The sequence below is a fragment of the Anopheles merus genome, chromosome X, assembly GCF_017562075.2.
Source record: "Anopheles merus strain MAF chromosome X, AmerM5.1, whole genome shotgun sequence".
NCBI lineage: Eukaryota > Metazoa > Arthropoda > Insecta > Diptera > Culicidae > Anopheles > Anopheles merus.
The window spans coordinates 6395038-6410735 of NC_054081.1; the positions used below are offsets into that span (position 1 = coordinate 6395038).

General features: G+C 47.0%; 1 protein-coding gene across 1 annotated transcript in view; it reads right to left on the reverse strand.

Moving 5' to 3' along the window:
• Positions 1 to 15698, reverse strand: part of LOC121589532 (uncharacterized protein DDB_G0271670-like) — a 68273-nt gene that overhangs the window by 9143 nt on the left and 43432 nt on the right. Inside the window, exon 2 of the mRNA XM_041908525.1 lies at positions 10680 to 11250. Within this exon, the coding sequence (XP_041764459.1) occupies positions 10680 to 11250 (571 nt within the window). The remainder of the gene's footprint in view (positions 1 to 10679; positions 11251 to 15698) is intronic.

The following is a 15698-nucleotide window of genomic DNA, read 5'->3' on the forward strand; positions in this document are numbered from 1 at the left end:
AGAACCTGTAACTGCCCGATCTCGTTCCCTTCCTTGCGCGATCCCGAACCTGTACCTATCCTGTAACTGACTCCGGATTCGAATCTATTAAGGAATTGGTTCCGAACCAGGTATGATCCTAGATGGATACTGAAACTATACTGTTCCTGGAGCTACTCGTCAACCTGTTATCGATCTGGAACTGATTTCAAACCACGTTAGGTCCAGGAACAGTTCCTGAACCCAAACCAATTCAAAAACTGATTTCGAACCCATACTTATTCTGAAATTGATTCCGAACCCATACCGTTACTGGAAGAAATCTTGAACCTTTACCGACCGAGGAACGGATACTGAACCTGCTCTGGTTTAAGAACTGTATACTACCTCTTTGTGGTCATGAAACAGTTCCTGAATCTCTACTTAAGGCTGTACCGGTTCAGGAACTGCTCTCAATTCCAGTTCTCTTTTAATTGGACATTCAAGGGTTGAAGCGCAGCGTTTTGTTTTCTTTTTCTCCCATTACTTGCATACACCACTTCCCGAAGTAGGAAAACCGCACGGTGATTACTGCAGCAATTCAGGCGCAACTTGTGTGTCTCTGCTGTGCCTGCAAGGCCAGTTGGCCGATATGGCACCTTTGGGAAGGTTTAATTGTGTTGTTATGTAAATATTCCTCTCCAGCTCGCAACAGCTAAGTCCCTGTGCGAATCTCATTGTACGTGTGTGTGTGTGTGTGTGTGCGTGTAGCTATGGGTGATTTTAAAAGATGTTAAAGGTTAACCAGTGTTTCGGAGCAGCTGTGGAAAAGTGATTTGAACTTCTCGCTCCCCAGCCCCAGCACGATAGTAACGGGCGCGTTCGGGACAATTTACACTCGAGCACTCGGCACACACACACACACACACAGTACGGCACGGTGTTTGTTTTTCTTGTCCAAAGGACGGGGGAGAAGGGGTTGGGGGGGGGGGGGGGGGGGGCGTAAGGGAGTGCATGGTTGCCGCCACAGCGACCGGCCAGTTTCGGTCGGTTTTCGTAACTAATTTTCTCCGAGTACTTTAGTGAAATTAAGGTAAACTTTATGTCCAACAGCAAAGTGAAACAATTTCCCCTCCGCCCGGGCACTGTTTCAACCCACTCCCGCACTGTGTATGTGTGTGTCCTTGCTGAAAAGGCTACGGTTTTGTTGCTGCTAGCAGCAGCTCGAAAGCTTAAGCGCCAGCAGCCCCCTGTGCGTGCGAGGTGAGGCGTGCCGGGGTGGCACTAAACCTTCGCAGTAGCCCGAAGTTCGAGCAGTGGTTTCTGCCGGCGAACAACAAAAAGCGAACGGAAGTACAGCCACAGCACGGAGTAGCACCATTTGCACTTCACTCTTTGAACGCTTCCCGAACGTACACCCTGCCCGAAAAGCCAACCGTTTCAGCCCCGGAATGGTTGCTTTGAACGGTCGAATTTGGACATTTGAGCGAGCGAGCAAATGGACGAAAAAGACAGAGAAAGAGAGAGAGAGAGAGAGAGAGAGAGAGAGAGAGGGTGAGAGGGACAGAAAAAAAGCCAACCCGACGAAAGAAGTTTGCTGTGGTTTTCTTAATGAAATAACATACATACACCCGACCTGCGCTGGTCAATATGTTTCCAGCACTGACAGCAACTCTGCCAGCTCTCACCATCCGCCCGCAGAGCGTAAACTTTATGTGTTCATTACAAAAGCAGACGGGCCCGACGGGGGGGGGGGGGCAGGGCAGCGAGGCCCGAGGTCCACCCGGGGACCTGACACCAGAACCTTTGCAAACAATCCGGCAAAGCGAAACTTTCGATGTACTCACCTTCGTTGACAATCTGTTTATCATCGGGCAGGGAGCGCGAGCTGGCAGTGGCGGCAGGCGCAACTCACCCCCGAAGCTCTAATGAACTGAAACATTCCCCGCCCGCTACCGTGGCCCCTGCGGGGCGCACAACAGGTCGTGAGCGCAGCGAGCGCGGAGAGAAAGCGGCGAGAAAAGAAGGAAAATAACAACAAAAGCAGCGTTAACCACCCACCACTAAGCGTATCAATAGGTTCGAGGGTGTCGCCGGCGCTGGGTAGATTGGTTATTAGCGCCAGGGTCCGCCACCGAGGGGCGAATCAAACTTTGCCCCAAGACCTTTCTCAAGACAAAACGAGTGACCTTTGTCGCTTGTCGCGAAGGGAAAGTTTCGGAAAAGTTTCCGCTGCTGCTGCTCCTTGTTTTTTATTGTGTTTGCTCCTTTGCCTGCTCTTTACACGCATGTTAAGTGCATGCTTAATAGGTACAGCTTGTTCGGGCAAGATTGCATACATGTAGGCGGCTTGCCTGTGCAGTGAATCTATCTATCGAAAGGGAAGCTTTCAGGGCTTCGGGAGTTTTAAGACGAAACAATTTGTCTTAAACGTGGCCGATGTGAGTTGTGTTCAATAAAATAAAAAAACACGCCCCTTCACTCCTTCACTGCCATTGCTTAAGCTGCCAAGCGATCTCACGTGCTGCTCAACCGGTAGTAATTAGTTTATCGGTTGCCGATAACGCAATTACATGAGTTTGGCGACCGAAGAGCCAGGGCCAGGGAAGGCATCAACTAACTTCGTAATAATCTTGAAAGTTTCTCTCTCTCTCCATCTCTCTCTCTCTCTCTCTCTCTCTCTCTCTCTTTCTCATCACATTTAAATAATCGAATATCAAACGTTTGCGACGAAGCATTTTTTCTTTTCTAGCCAAATCGTTTTGCTTTAAAATTGGTTCAACGTCGATTTCTCTCTCTCTCTCTCTCTATCTCTCTCTCTCTCTCTCTCTATCTCTCCCTCTCTCTCTCTCTTTCTCTCTCTACTAGCTGCCCTTTCAGTCGGTATCGCTACAAAAGACGCAGCTGGCCCCGTTTTAGGACTCGCTTGCTCATTCGATTGCATAACTTTAGGCGATTCAGCCACATCCCGAATGGCTGCAGCGAACGAAGCGACGAGAACGCTCCATAATTGATATTAACGATTGTTGGGCAAAGGGGTGGCCTTTGAGTGAGAGGCAGGAGCGGATATCAACAAAAGACGGAAAACACACACACACACACAAACCCTCGGCCATTGTTCTATTAGCCGGCAGGCACGGAATGTCACGAATAAAATGCACCCGCGCGCGCACACTTTTGGCAGTTAACGTCAATCGGCAGTTTCCGGCTGGCTGGCCCACGAGAAACCAGTTCCACCCCGGTTCCTTCCGTCCCCCTATTTCGCTGGCAGCACAATCAGAGCCTGGCTCGAGTCTGTGCGACAATTGCTGATGCATCGTTGAGCGCACTCTAACGATCCGGTGGCAACGGGTGGGAAAGGAAAACTTGCAAGAAAACCCATCCTCCGCTTGAGCTGCGATTTCCTGCCAATTCGGGAAAAAGACGATCTGTTTGAATGTGTTGGGAGTTTTTTTTTTCTCTCCAAAAGGCAAATGGACAGCGTTAAGAAAAAATGTGGTGAGATGGAAGCATAAAAATCAGGGTGAACATGAGCCCCGCCAAAGAAAGCTCTCCGTGGCAGATAATTAGGTTACCTGTGCACGGAAGAAACCCCATCCCCCTTGGCACGGTTGAGTGGTCGCGCAAGGCTGCAAGTAACTTCGGATGCGGCCTTTGTTCTGCTGTCCGTTCACTCGCGCTCCAATCACGTTCCGGAGTCCAACCCACTGGTGCACTGGCGTGGTGTGAAATTTAATTTGCGGTCAGGTGTTCGCTCGACCAATTACACCAGGACACAGGCACAGGGCACACATACTTTGGTCCGTCTTTCAACACTTTCTGCCACCGAATTTTCGTCCCTTCGACGCTTCCACGAGCGAACAGTTTGGCGCGTTCGGAAACGAGCGCTCGATAGCCTCGTACACCTACCGCCCCTAGCTGCGCCATTTTCCTAATTGAAGCTTCCACCGCCGGGCGCAGGTCGAGCCGGCAAGCGGGCGGCAAGCGGGCGAGCATCGATCTATCAATTCAATCACATTATTACATTGATTTGGCCCGTCGCGCCCGGCCGGACGATTAATGGTCGGGCGGTGCTGCAATTGCACTGAGTGGCTTTGAGTGCGCTTCCCTTCCCGACTGCGGGCCTGGGCAAACCATGGCAAATCAATCAATCACGGTGCAGCACGGTCCCCCTGATGCCTGACCCACCACTCCTGCCGTTTTGAACCGGGCCATCCTTTTGGGGCCGCCGGGCAAGCCGGAAAGTATCATCCCGATTACGCTGATTCGTGCTGCTGTCACTGGTGCGCTGGAAAGTCTGAAAGAGGGTATTGGCAGTGAAGCGTAAGGAATTCTACTCTACCATGCAGCCGGCACACGTTAAAGCTTTAGCTGGAATGTTTTGCATTGCATAAGTTGTGCTTTAACGAGCGCTTTAAAATTAGCAAACTACATGAACCATCGTTTACAGAAAGAATAATCGTCTGCAATCGCTAAACGCCTAAATGTATGCAAAATTCTGTTATGTAATAAGCAAATGCCTCGGACAAAGTATACTCTTCACCTTTGCCACCTTTGCAAAGCGCCTGAATGTATACACCACTGAAGGCTACACGCCTGCATATATGCTTTGATGCACGGGTGATTCGCATTTAAATTGCAACTAAGCGGCGATGTGTGGCTTACTTCATTCTAAATTTTGCTTCTATAGTTGTCGCATTGTGTTGCTGTAAGTGGTGGTAGTAGCTGAAGCTGAAAAAAAATCTATATATTGTAAGAATCGATCTGAGGTTTGCTATTTCTGTTATAACAATGGCCAGTACTACTGTCGTAGCATCGAGTTTTAGCGTAAATCAATCGCCTGAAATGTTTATTTATTGAAGATAATTGCGTGGCGCGCGCAGCGGCCTTTGCAATATTAAAAATAAATTAATACTTAAGATAACTTTACTTGCTATTTTAAATTTGAGCACAAACATGAACATTTAAACGTGGCAACGGTAATATTGAAGTCAAACAAACAGTAGAACTTATTGCAAGCTTTACACAGTGAAATAATTGGATCCTGAGCTCCTCTGTAAGTATGGGTCCGGTCTATTTTGATCAGGAAATTCCGAGGACGTAGTGCGTGGTCAGGGGCGTACAAATTGATCTTAAGAAGAAGCTCGGGAGCATCAATTACGCCTTTTATCAACTTTGCTACAAAAACTGCTTGTGCTACCTCCCTGCGTCTCTCTAAGGACTGCAATCCTAGAAGAAGCCGTTTAGTTTGATATGTTAGAGGCTGATCCATGTTCCACCGTAAGGTACTTATAGCAATTTTTGTGTGTGTTTTTTTTTCTGAATGTGCTCAATTCGTGTGGACCAGTTGTTAGTGTGCGGAGACCATGTTACAACATTGAATTCAAGTATGGGCCGCACTAAGGCGACGAACAGTTGTTCTAAACAGAAAGGGTCATTAAAATCAGATGTCAGACGATGAATGAACCCAAGCTGCCGATATGCTTTGTCAATGACGTACGAATACTGTTGACGGAAGGAGAGTGATGAGTCAAGAATAGTACCGAAGTCCTTAGTTTCTATGTTACGTGGGATTATACACGAGTCAAGATTATAGTCTGGCTTGATAGGGTCTTTCTTTTACGAGTAAAACTAATCACGCCACACTTATTGACACACAAGGATAGCTAGTTCGCAGAGCACCGATTGCTAAATTCATCTAGGCTGTGCTGGTGTGTCGAGCTGTCCGAATAATTTCTAGTGGTGGCATAAATCTTGATACCGTTCGCATACATAAGCAAACATTGATTTGAAAGCGCTAATACAACATCATTAATAAATAGGATAAACAATACTGGGCCAATGTTACTTCCCCGTGGTACACCGGACGAACTAACGAACACGTTGGACAAGCACTTATTGATTTTGACACAGTATGATCTTTGGTTTATTTATGATTTTAACCATATGACTAAATTATTATGAAAGCCAAGCCGGCTCAGTTTGGGAACAAATCCGTGCTGGCTAGGACTGATATAATTCAAGCCACCCCTGACTAACGCTTCCTGGACAAGAATTTCGAGTTATTTTGCTGATTCACATAGGGAAGTTACGCCACGATAGTTAGATATAACGTGCCTCGGACCTTTGTTTATGAACGGGTGTCATCCACGAAGACTTCCACACAGTAGCATAGGTAGAACTGTGCAGAGAAAGCTTAAACAGATGGACCAGTGGCTCGGAAAGATAAGTTGAGCACTTCTGTAAGACTATTGTTGGAATCCCGTCCGGATCCGGGATAAATGTGGGTTTAATTTGTTTGATTGCATTGATTCTACCGATTCATTTGTGATGACAATATCATTTATAGACATACCTAGAACATCTGCGGGTGTGTGCTGCAGAGCAGTTGCAATATCAATTGGAGACGAAGATTGAAGGTCGAAAACTGAACTTAACTTTTGGCAACTTTTGGCAAAGAGCTGACTGGTTTCAAGTTCACTTGAGGCTGTCTCGGTGTCTAGTGACATTACTATCGGGATTTTGGCATTTTTCCTCTCACGGTTAACAAAAGAAATTATTTTATTCAGATCGATGCTTATACTTCGTTGAAGTTTGTTGATATAAATGCTATACAGATGCCTATGGAGTCGTCTATAGTTGCCACTAACAGTGTTAAACAATAGTCTGTCGGAGTGAAGATTAGACTTTACGAGACGGCGTGAAGCTCTATTTTTCGCAGGATTAAGTCCTTTTAACTCCCTATTGCCCCACGGGAGGACCGGAAGCTGCGCGCTCTGGCAAAGTAGGGCAGCATTTGTGAAGGACTAGGCCAACCTTAATTTGGAAGGAGTCGATTGCCGAATCGATTGATAAGGTGGGATTGCTGTCAGAATTAAGAAATGACCAGTCAGTATTGGCAAAAGCGTCGATCATTTTTGGGCAATCAGCTTTTCTAAAATCGAGACGTCTCAAGCTGTTCGATCCAGTGACTTCCGTAGCAGTCCGGGTTGTTGATGGAGGTATAATATTGACCAGCAGGCTCGGATGCTCAGTTAAACAATCTATGGAACGGAAAACTCTCATACCATACTCAATTATACGCGGGCTCACGAATACAAGATCAAGTAAAGTTAAGATCAAGTAAAGACCCATGATTGTTTACATTATTATTGACCTGAGATAGTCCCACAGAGCTGAGAGTATCAAGCAATTGGGAGCTGGCTGGTGATACACGGGATCTCGGAATGTTGACATGAAGAGAACCGTAAGTGTCGCATAGCCAAGAAAGGCCTGGTTGATTGAAGTCCCCCAACACGAGGATCGAGTCTTGTGGATTATTATTCTCAGAAACTTCCATAAGTGATGAACAGTAAGCGGCAAATGCATTTAGGAATATAGTTGACTTGTTCGAACAGAAGGGCTATATTTATCTTTCAATCCCTTTGTGAAAAATCGGAGAGCATTTCGTAGCACCATTTATGTCTTAATGATTTCTAAATTATCGTACAAAAACGCATTTTAATGCACTATAACTACTAGTACTACTACCAGCAATATTGGTACATTTACTCTACATGAGTTATTTTGCTCATGAACATATTTTGCTTAGCCTTCTTCTCTTTATATTCATTTTGGTATTTAATATCCTTTATTCTGCTACCTTTTTATGGTCAAGGTGTTACACCTTTTTTTCTTTTTTCTCTTCGTTTGCTTTATGTTTTTCGCTCACTGTTTTTGTCTCTTTTACATTTTAAAGGAATTTACTTAAGTGTCTCTCTCGACTTTCAATAGGCTATCCTTCCTTTTGAGTTTCTTCTAGACCAATTTCGTCAACTCTGTTCACGTACTTGTAATGTCTTAAATTAAAAAAAATAATAAGAAAATTGACTTAAATTTAGCATTGGTACAAAGGATGATCAAATATTTATTGAAGAAGAGCATTTAAGAAAAAAAAATATTAATTTCTTCACTTCACGTTCTACGTCATCTGTTTTCCAAATTTTTCCCATAGCATACTTCCTGTTACTAAGGTAAATAAGGTCCATAACATGAAACAAGCTGCTTCTGTGCTTTGGTTGCATAACTACAGGCGTTTTTGTTTTGAGTATAGCGTTACCTTTGCATGCTCGTACGAGTGCGATTTCCCTGCAATGGAATTGCTCGCATCCAACAACACTTAAACAAGTAAACACAACTAAACCCTGCAGCTATGCAACCCGCCACACAATCGTCACCTCTTAAGGCATGCTCAGCCGCTCTACACCGCTCGCTGCAAAGAAAACAAAACCAAATCAACCACCTAGCCAGCGCTTGCCTGGCCCAATGGCAATTGCCGTTCAATCCTTTGGCCGCCGTGTTTACTCGCCACACAAAGCAACAAACACCCACCCACCTCACCAGAGCAAATCACAACGGCACCACTCGCATCCTATTTTCACCCCTCCTTCCCCGCCTCCCCCCAGACAAGGCAACACGCATTCATTAATAGTGCGAAGAGTTTAGAGACCATCGTCACGCGGCTGGCCAGTCACACGACCCGGGGGAGGGGCGAAGCTAAATCGAACGACAATAAAGATAAAAAGCCAAATCTGACAGGTTGGCCGGGCGGTGCGTACCTCCTCCCCGCCCGCTCGCCACAATGCGAAACGCAAACAACGAACGGTCACTCACGCCCGGCGGGGAGCCGCTGCGCACTGTATCACTGTCACGGCGGAACGGCCGGCCGGTCTCATAATGGCCCCGGACCACAGTGGCTGTGAAAAGCGGCCGTGACGATGTTGGGGTGGGAAAATGCTTAGGCAGATAGTTCCGTCCGGATGCGTTGATAAATAAGCTATAAATCATTCCGAAAAGTTCCCACGTTTGTCCAACAGATTGCTGCACAGTGGATTAGTGTGTTAGTCCCGCTCCGATCCCTCCCCCTGCTTTTCCGCACTTCCTCCCCTTATCCCCCACCCACCCTTTGAGTCGCTTTTCGTTTGCCACTTATTAGTAGCTTCGCCGCTTTCATCACCCTCCTTGGCTGTTCGTTGCCTTTCGCTCCGTCTTACTATCTCTCTCTCTCTCTCTTTCCTCTGGTGCGGGCGTACGTGCACGTCATTTTTGGGTCGACCGCATGACGAGCGACGGTCTACACTGGATTACGTACGTGTGTGTGTGTGTGTTGGACTCGCGGCGACGCCCCAAGGAACAGAAACCGGATGCGATGAAAGCGCTCCAGCGATGGGCCCTCGAGCGAGCGAGAGTACTTGTGGAGTCACTCGTCGCCGGCTCGTGGAACACAACTTCATCAAATACGCCTCCTCCCCTCGCACCCCTGGCAATCCGGGGCTACCCAGCTGTCACTGTCACTGTCAGGAGCGAAAAGTTTTCGCCCCCAACACAGGACACAGGAGGCTTTGACCAGATATTGGAGCGTTCCAGGGAGGAGGGTTCGCACTGCACCATATCGGGTTCTTGAGTGTCCCCAGCCCACTCCCCCCTCCCCCCTCCCTCGAGTGGTTGAAGTTGTCCGGGGTGGAAGTGGCGTGTTTTTTTTTTGCTTTCCTTCTGTATTGTGGTCGAGTAGTTTATGCATGAATTTCAGGGATTTACTGGCAATGGGGACACACTAACGGAGGGTAGGGAAAAGTCACACAAAAGAAGCACAAACAATCACGGTGAGCAGGGTGGGGAGGGGGGGGGGGGTGAAGGGAGGATAACTTTAGGCCACAAAACCACGAGCTGCTCGGTCCGCGTGGGGGCTTTGCCGACTGCACGAGCAGTTAATCTCAAGTGAGCAGCGGAAAAGTTTAATTACATCAAACCAATAATCATCCAAGCTGTTGAGTGGATTGTGCTGGTCAGCAGCATGTCACCCAGCCACCCACACACACACACATACATTTCCTTTCCCCCCATTCTGGGCGTATTTTCGACGGGGTTTTTTTTTGCTGGCCACCTCCGTCATCATCATCCATTCGCTTCAAGTGAGGGAAGCTATTTTTATCTCCCCCTCGTACGGTGGGTAGACACTGGCTCGGGTTGAACCACTTCAACAGGTTCTCGGTGTTTGTGTGTGTGTGTGTGTGTGTGTGTGGTACGAGGACTTCCTGTTTCATCGTTCACCCGTTTCGCTTCTTCCCGCCAGGCTGCCACACAGCCAACAACTTTTGACAGTTGAAATGCATTGGGATTGGGCACTGGCAGTTGGGCAGTTTGGGCTAGGAAAGAGCTAGTACACTTCAACGAGTGAGCTCAGTCCGCTTCCGCACACTAAGCGAACGTGTCAGCAGCCGCAGCCGGCACTATAGTGATGGGCTTAGCTAGTTACGACCGAATCAAAGATCCCGGCTGTGGGATGTTGGCACTGTTTGGGCACTTACAAAAATTAAGCCGTATTAATTTTGTTGCTATAAATTTGCTAGATATTGCTATAAAATAGTCAATTGCAGTTACAATAAACTAGGATGAATAAGCCTGTTGTGGCGCTTTATAGCAACTACATCGCTTTTGATTTTTTTTTCAAGCGTTGCTATGAAAACGCTTTGTACATTGAGATGAAATAAAATAAAATATTTTTGAACTCATGGAGCTCTCATATACTAATACATACCGGTCCACATATTATGAGGAAGAAAAAGAAAAACATACAACGGAGGAAAAAAGAAAAAGAAAGAGAGAAATAGGAAGAAGAATAAGAAGAAGACGAAAAAGAATGAGAAGAAGAGAAAAAGAAGAAAAACTAGGAGAAAAGTCACAAAAGGAAGAAGAAGAAGATGAAGAAAAAAAAGATGAAGAAACAGAAGAATCAGAAGAATAAGAACAAGAATAACCAGAAGAAGAAGAATCAAAATAATAAGAATAATAAGAATCAGAAGAAGAAGAGAACAAATGATAAGAAGAATAAGAAGATGAAGAAGCAAAAAAACAAGAAGAAACAAAAGAAGAAGAAGAATAAAAAGACGAAGGAAAAGAAGGAGCAGAAGAAGAAGAAGAAGAAGAAGAAGAAGAAGAAGAAGAAGAAGAAGAAGAAGAAGAAAAAGACGACGAAGAAGAATCAGAAGAATAAGAAGAAAAAGAGGAAGGAGGTGAAGAAAAAAAAGACGAAGAAGAATCAGGAGAAGAAGAACAAGAATAAACAGAAGAATAAGAAAAAGAATCATAAGTAGAAGAACAACAATAAGAAGCAGAAGAAGAAGAAGAAGAAGAGCAAGAATCATAAGAAGAAGACGAATAGGAAAAAGAAGAACAAGAATAAGAAGAAGAATAAGCATAAGAAGAAGAATAAAAAGAAGAAGAATCAGAATAATCAGAAATACGTATTGTTATCTTAAACAAGAAAAATCATAATAAAAAGAAGAAGAAGAAGTAGAAGAAGAATAATAATAAAAAGAAGAAGAAGAATCATACGAAGATAAACAAGAAGAAAAATCAGAAGCAAAAGAAAGAGATTAAAAAGACGAAAAACAAAGGAATCAGAAGAAAAAGAAGAAAACGTAGAAGAAGAAGAATGCATTTCAACGGAACGAACAATTTATAGCAGTTTAATGGCAGTTTTTATCAGCAGAATAAAATGCTCCGTTGAACTTGCAACCGATAGTGGTTCTTATGTACATTACAAAGTAAACTTCAGCCTTTTTTATGATAAGCACCTTCCCTCAAAAGCTTCTTCAAGCGAAATAGCAAGTAGCAATTTAACAATAGATAAAATATCATTAGACAATGAACAAAGTAACATTTTTTTTTATTAATATTAGCCATAATGGGCAGTAACCTAGAAGACAAGGTAGATTGAATCATCTGAATCGAATAGGCTCGATAGAATACGCCTTCAATGACGTTGCACAGCCACATTATTTTTCCCTTTCCTTTTCGTTCTTTTTCGAAAACTTTGTGTATCAACCATTTCTACAGCATTATGTCCACATAATGTGGCCAGATACACTCTGGTGACATGTTCAAACCATTCTCACTCTCTCACTCTCTTTCGTCCTATTTTCTTACAACCAGGATAAAATCGGACCTAATCTTCTGGACGACCCACACCGCACAAGCCCATCCCTACCCCGATCGCAACGGGACTGGCCCTGCCCCGGCCAAATCATCCCAAGCGAACGATTGCGTCCATTTCTCAAGTGCGTGTTTTGGTTGATTCGAGCAGAGACCTCCACCTCGCCTGCTGCCCTTCCGGTCGCCCGACGTTTGCTGATGATGATGATAATGCTGCCCGAGCAAAACATTCATTTTCATTTCATCAACGACCATAGTCTGCGCTTGTGTGCGTGTACGTGTGCTGTGATGTTGGTAGATGCTGTGCCCATGTATGCGCGCCCGTTGCGTTTCCGGTGGGCACAGCTCAGCCCTCTCATGCCCGATGAAGAGGGTAAACATTTATGTTGTGTGCTGTCCGCGCGCTCCATGGCTGCTGCCTTTCCCCCCCGCCAAACGGTACTTTGCTGGGAGGGTCTCCCCAAAGCTCTGGCCAGCTTAGTGTGAAGTGGAATCTTTCTTCGTTCCGTTCACGCACACCGAGCGCTTGTCACCCCATCTCGGTACCCCTTGGCACCCAGCTCGCACACAGCTTAGCCTCGGTGAGTGTTTTAATGAATCCACCCGTTTGATGGCTTCCGAGAGCGTCTTGGAAGGGACCTGCACTGCACCCACCCATCACTCCCACTCCCCGGAATGAAGCAAAAATAAATAAAAAATAATAATAAGCCCACGTCCCTGCATGGCTTCGTACGGCTGGAGGCTTTAGTTTTGGGCAAGATTTAAACCTCCCCGGGCCCATAATTACTACCCAGCTGTAGCCCCGCGCCCCTCTCGAGGATCGCACCGGGCTCGCTCCGTTATCTTGCACGCGGCCAAAAGGGGCCAGCCCGGGCGCTAATTTAATGGGCCGCATTACGGCGGCCGCTGTACATACATTTAGGCGCTTGCAGACAAAAATCGGTTGATCGTCGGACCGGTCGGGGCGAAAACCAACGATCGCTGCTCGTTGGAAAAACGGGGCTATGATACAAACGAGTGCGGCCAGACCGGCCGGAACGGCCAGAGCATTAATGTTTCAATTTTCATTCATCTTCACCGGTGCCAGTCACCTCGGCACAAAGCGACACAATGCGGCCGGCGATTAAAACGATGCCACTCACGGTACGGTCACGGGCGGGCAAGCTAATTCAATTACTGCCGCTTATTGGCGCGGCACGCCCGCACACCCATACATCTTCTGCCCTTGCTAGGTGGAGGAAGGGAGGAATAGTACACAGTCGTCCACGCGTCACACTAAAGAACGCTGCAAAACCGGCTACAAAATTGCAATAATTCAGAAGACAGTCCGAGCGCCACAACGGCACGATGATTTGATTTTTCCTCCGGCAGGACCAAGGGTGTGTGTGTGTGTGCGGGATGGGGTTTGTTGAGAAAGCACTAATATGGCAGGTCGGTGAAATGTGGACTCTAATATGTATGCACGCGAATGCATTATGAAACAACCGGTGCCGCTGCAGACGTGGGGTTTGCGTGGCGCTTTTGCTGGCAGCGGACCGGGCGGGCGAAGGAGCGGGAAAGAGGGACACAAGACACAACAATACCGTACCGTACCGCACGATCGACTGTATCCGCCTCCCACCCGCCTGTAGCGCTTGCTAGCTCGTGTCATTTGTGCGTCATTGCATAATGTTAGGCGCAGTGGCGCGCGCGCGCGCTTCACAGCGATCTCGCTACAGTGTTGCTTCCCACCATACGCGGGACCACAAGCCCTCCCATCCCGCCCGCACGGAAATGGTGAAAATGATGCTCGTTGGCGTGCGTGTGTTGTGAGGAAAGTAAGTTAGGCAGAACCAATCAAAACAGTCCTTGGTGCCGTGCTCTGATTTTAAGCCCGTCTCAAAGCGCGGCCAGAGGCGGTGGGGGGGAAAAAGGAGCAAACACTGAAGTGGCGAGGGAGGTGGAAGCGTTTCAAATTCAATTTCATGCTCTATTATTTATGTTGCAATTTTATCTCCATTCAGCCTGGAAAGTGGTTTGTGTTTAGATGAAGTATTGAACCGAACGCGGCGCAAGGGCGCCCGTTGGGTGTGTGTGTGTGTGTGTGTGTGTGTGTGTGTGTGTGTGTGTGTGTGTGTGTGTGTGTGTGTGTGTGTGTGTGTGTGTGTGTGTGTGTGTGTGTGTGTGTGTGTGTGTGTGTGTGTGTGTGTGTGTGTGTGTGTGTGTGTGTGTGTGTGTGTGTGTGTGTGTGTGTGTGTGTGTGTGTGTGTGTGTGTGTGTGTGTGTGTGTGTGTGTGTGTGTGTGTGTGTGTGTGTGTGTGTGTGTGTGTGTGTGTGTGTGTATTGTTTAGCGCGTGTTCGAAGGGGTAGGCAGTGAGGTTAAATCCCTTCCTGCTCCCGCTCGGCCTGGTGTGAACTGTACGCGGAAAAGCATGAGCCCGAACGGCCCTGAAAACGGGGTGTGATTGTGAGTTTGCCGCTGCTGCACCGTACAGTAGGTTGCCATGGGTGGTGGGGCAGGTTAACCGACAAGAAGGGAGCAGCAGGGTACCAATATGAGCGAGAGGAGCTCCGTGTGTTTGGTGAGCACGAGGCAAAGGTTGTGCAATTAAATAATAAAAAAATAAAACATGAAAATCGCTACAGCAAAAACGCACCCGGCCCAAAGGTCGCTTGCCTACGCTGCTAATGCACCCGCAAACACAGCTACACACCCAACAGTGTTACAGTGCAATACTTCACCCAATTATGCGGTTTTGCGGCACTCGAACAATCACAGTGCAGTGGAACCGTTGGTGTTTTGAAAAACACAAATTTCAAACCCTCTTTGTTGCCGCTCGCTCTATGCGTTTTATTCCACCCATCCAGCCGAGTTGAGCTTTTGCTCGACAGTTTTGCACACCACTGCACGCAGTGGTCGGAAAGCACTCACACTGGGTACTCGCGTCGCTGCGCGCAACCACCGTGTGAGTGGTTGGCGATGGAAGGCACAGTTTTCTGGGAAAAACATTTGCTTTAAAAAAGCAAATATAAAAGCGCCTGGCAGGTATGCAATGCGCATTACAGTACCCATTTGTTGCAATTGTTTGATGTTGCCTCTGATCTGCACATATCAGCTCGTTTTGTTGGGAGTTTTTTTTTTGTTGCTTTACCTTGCATCCGTTTAAAAGCTGTCACACAAACACAAATACATCTTGCAAACTACACCCACCCATACATACAGATACTGTAATTACATTTCCTGAAAGCTGCACGGAGCGGAGCAGGGTAAACGATGGGCCCAATTCCCCGGAGCTTGCTCGCATCGATGGAAATTGTGTTCGCCGATGAAGTTCTGCATTGGATGCAATTTAATCAACCTGAACACCGCCTCCCGCTTCCCTATCGAACGAGACGCACACACACGCTCACATTGTCAGGAGTGACATTTGCCGTTTTGTGCCAACGGCAAGCCTTCCCCCTTTGGGATAAGCTTCAGCTCCTTGCTCGCTTAACGGCCCGGGAGGGGGGCCCGTGGTAAGTCAATTATTTAAAACTCATCACAATATGTTTGTATTACCCTGGCCTGCCCTTTCTCCCTACACTCTCTCTCCCAAGCGCTCTCGGTTGCATACGGTTCGGGCGCTTAAAATTGTAAACACATGTAGCGACACAAAGCGCACACACACACACACACACACACACCCGCAGGCCCAGTGGCAGTCAATTTCGACCCAACGCAACAGTGGCTGCCGAATAGTGCGTCTTCCCGGTACTAGACGCGCTTGCAACCGCACAATGCACGGTGT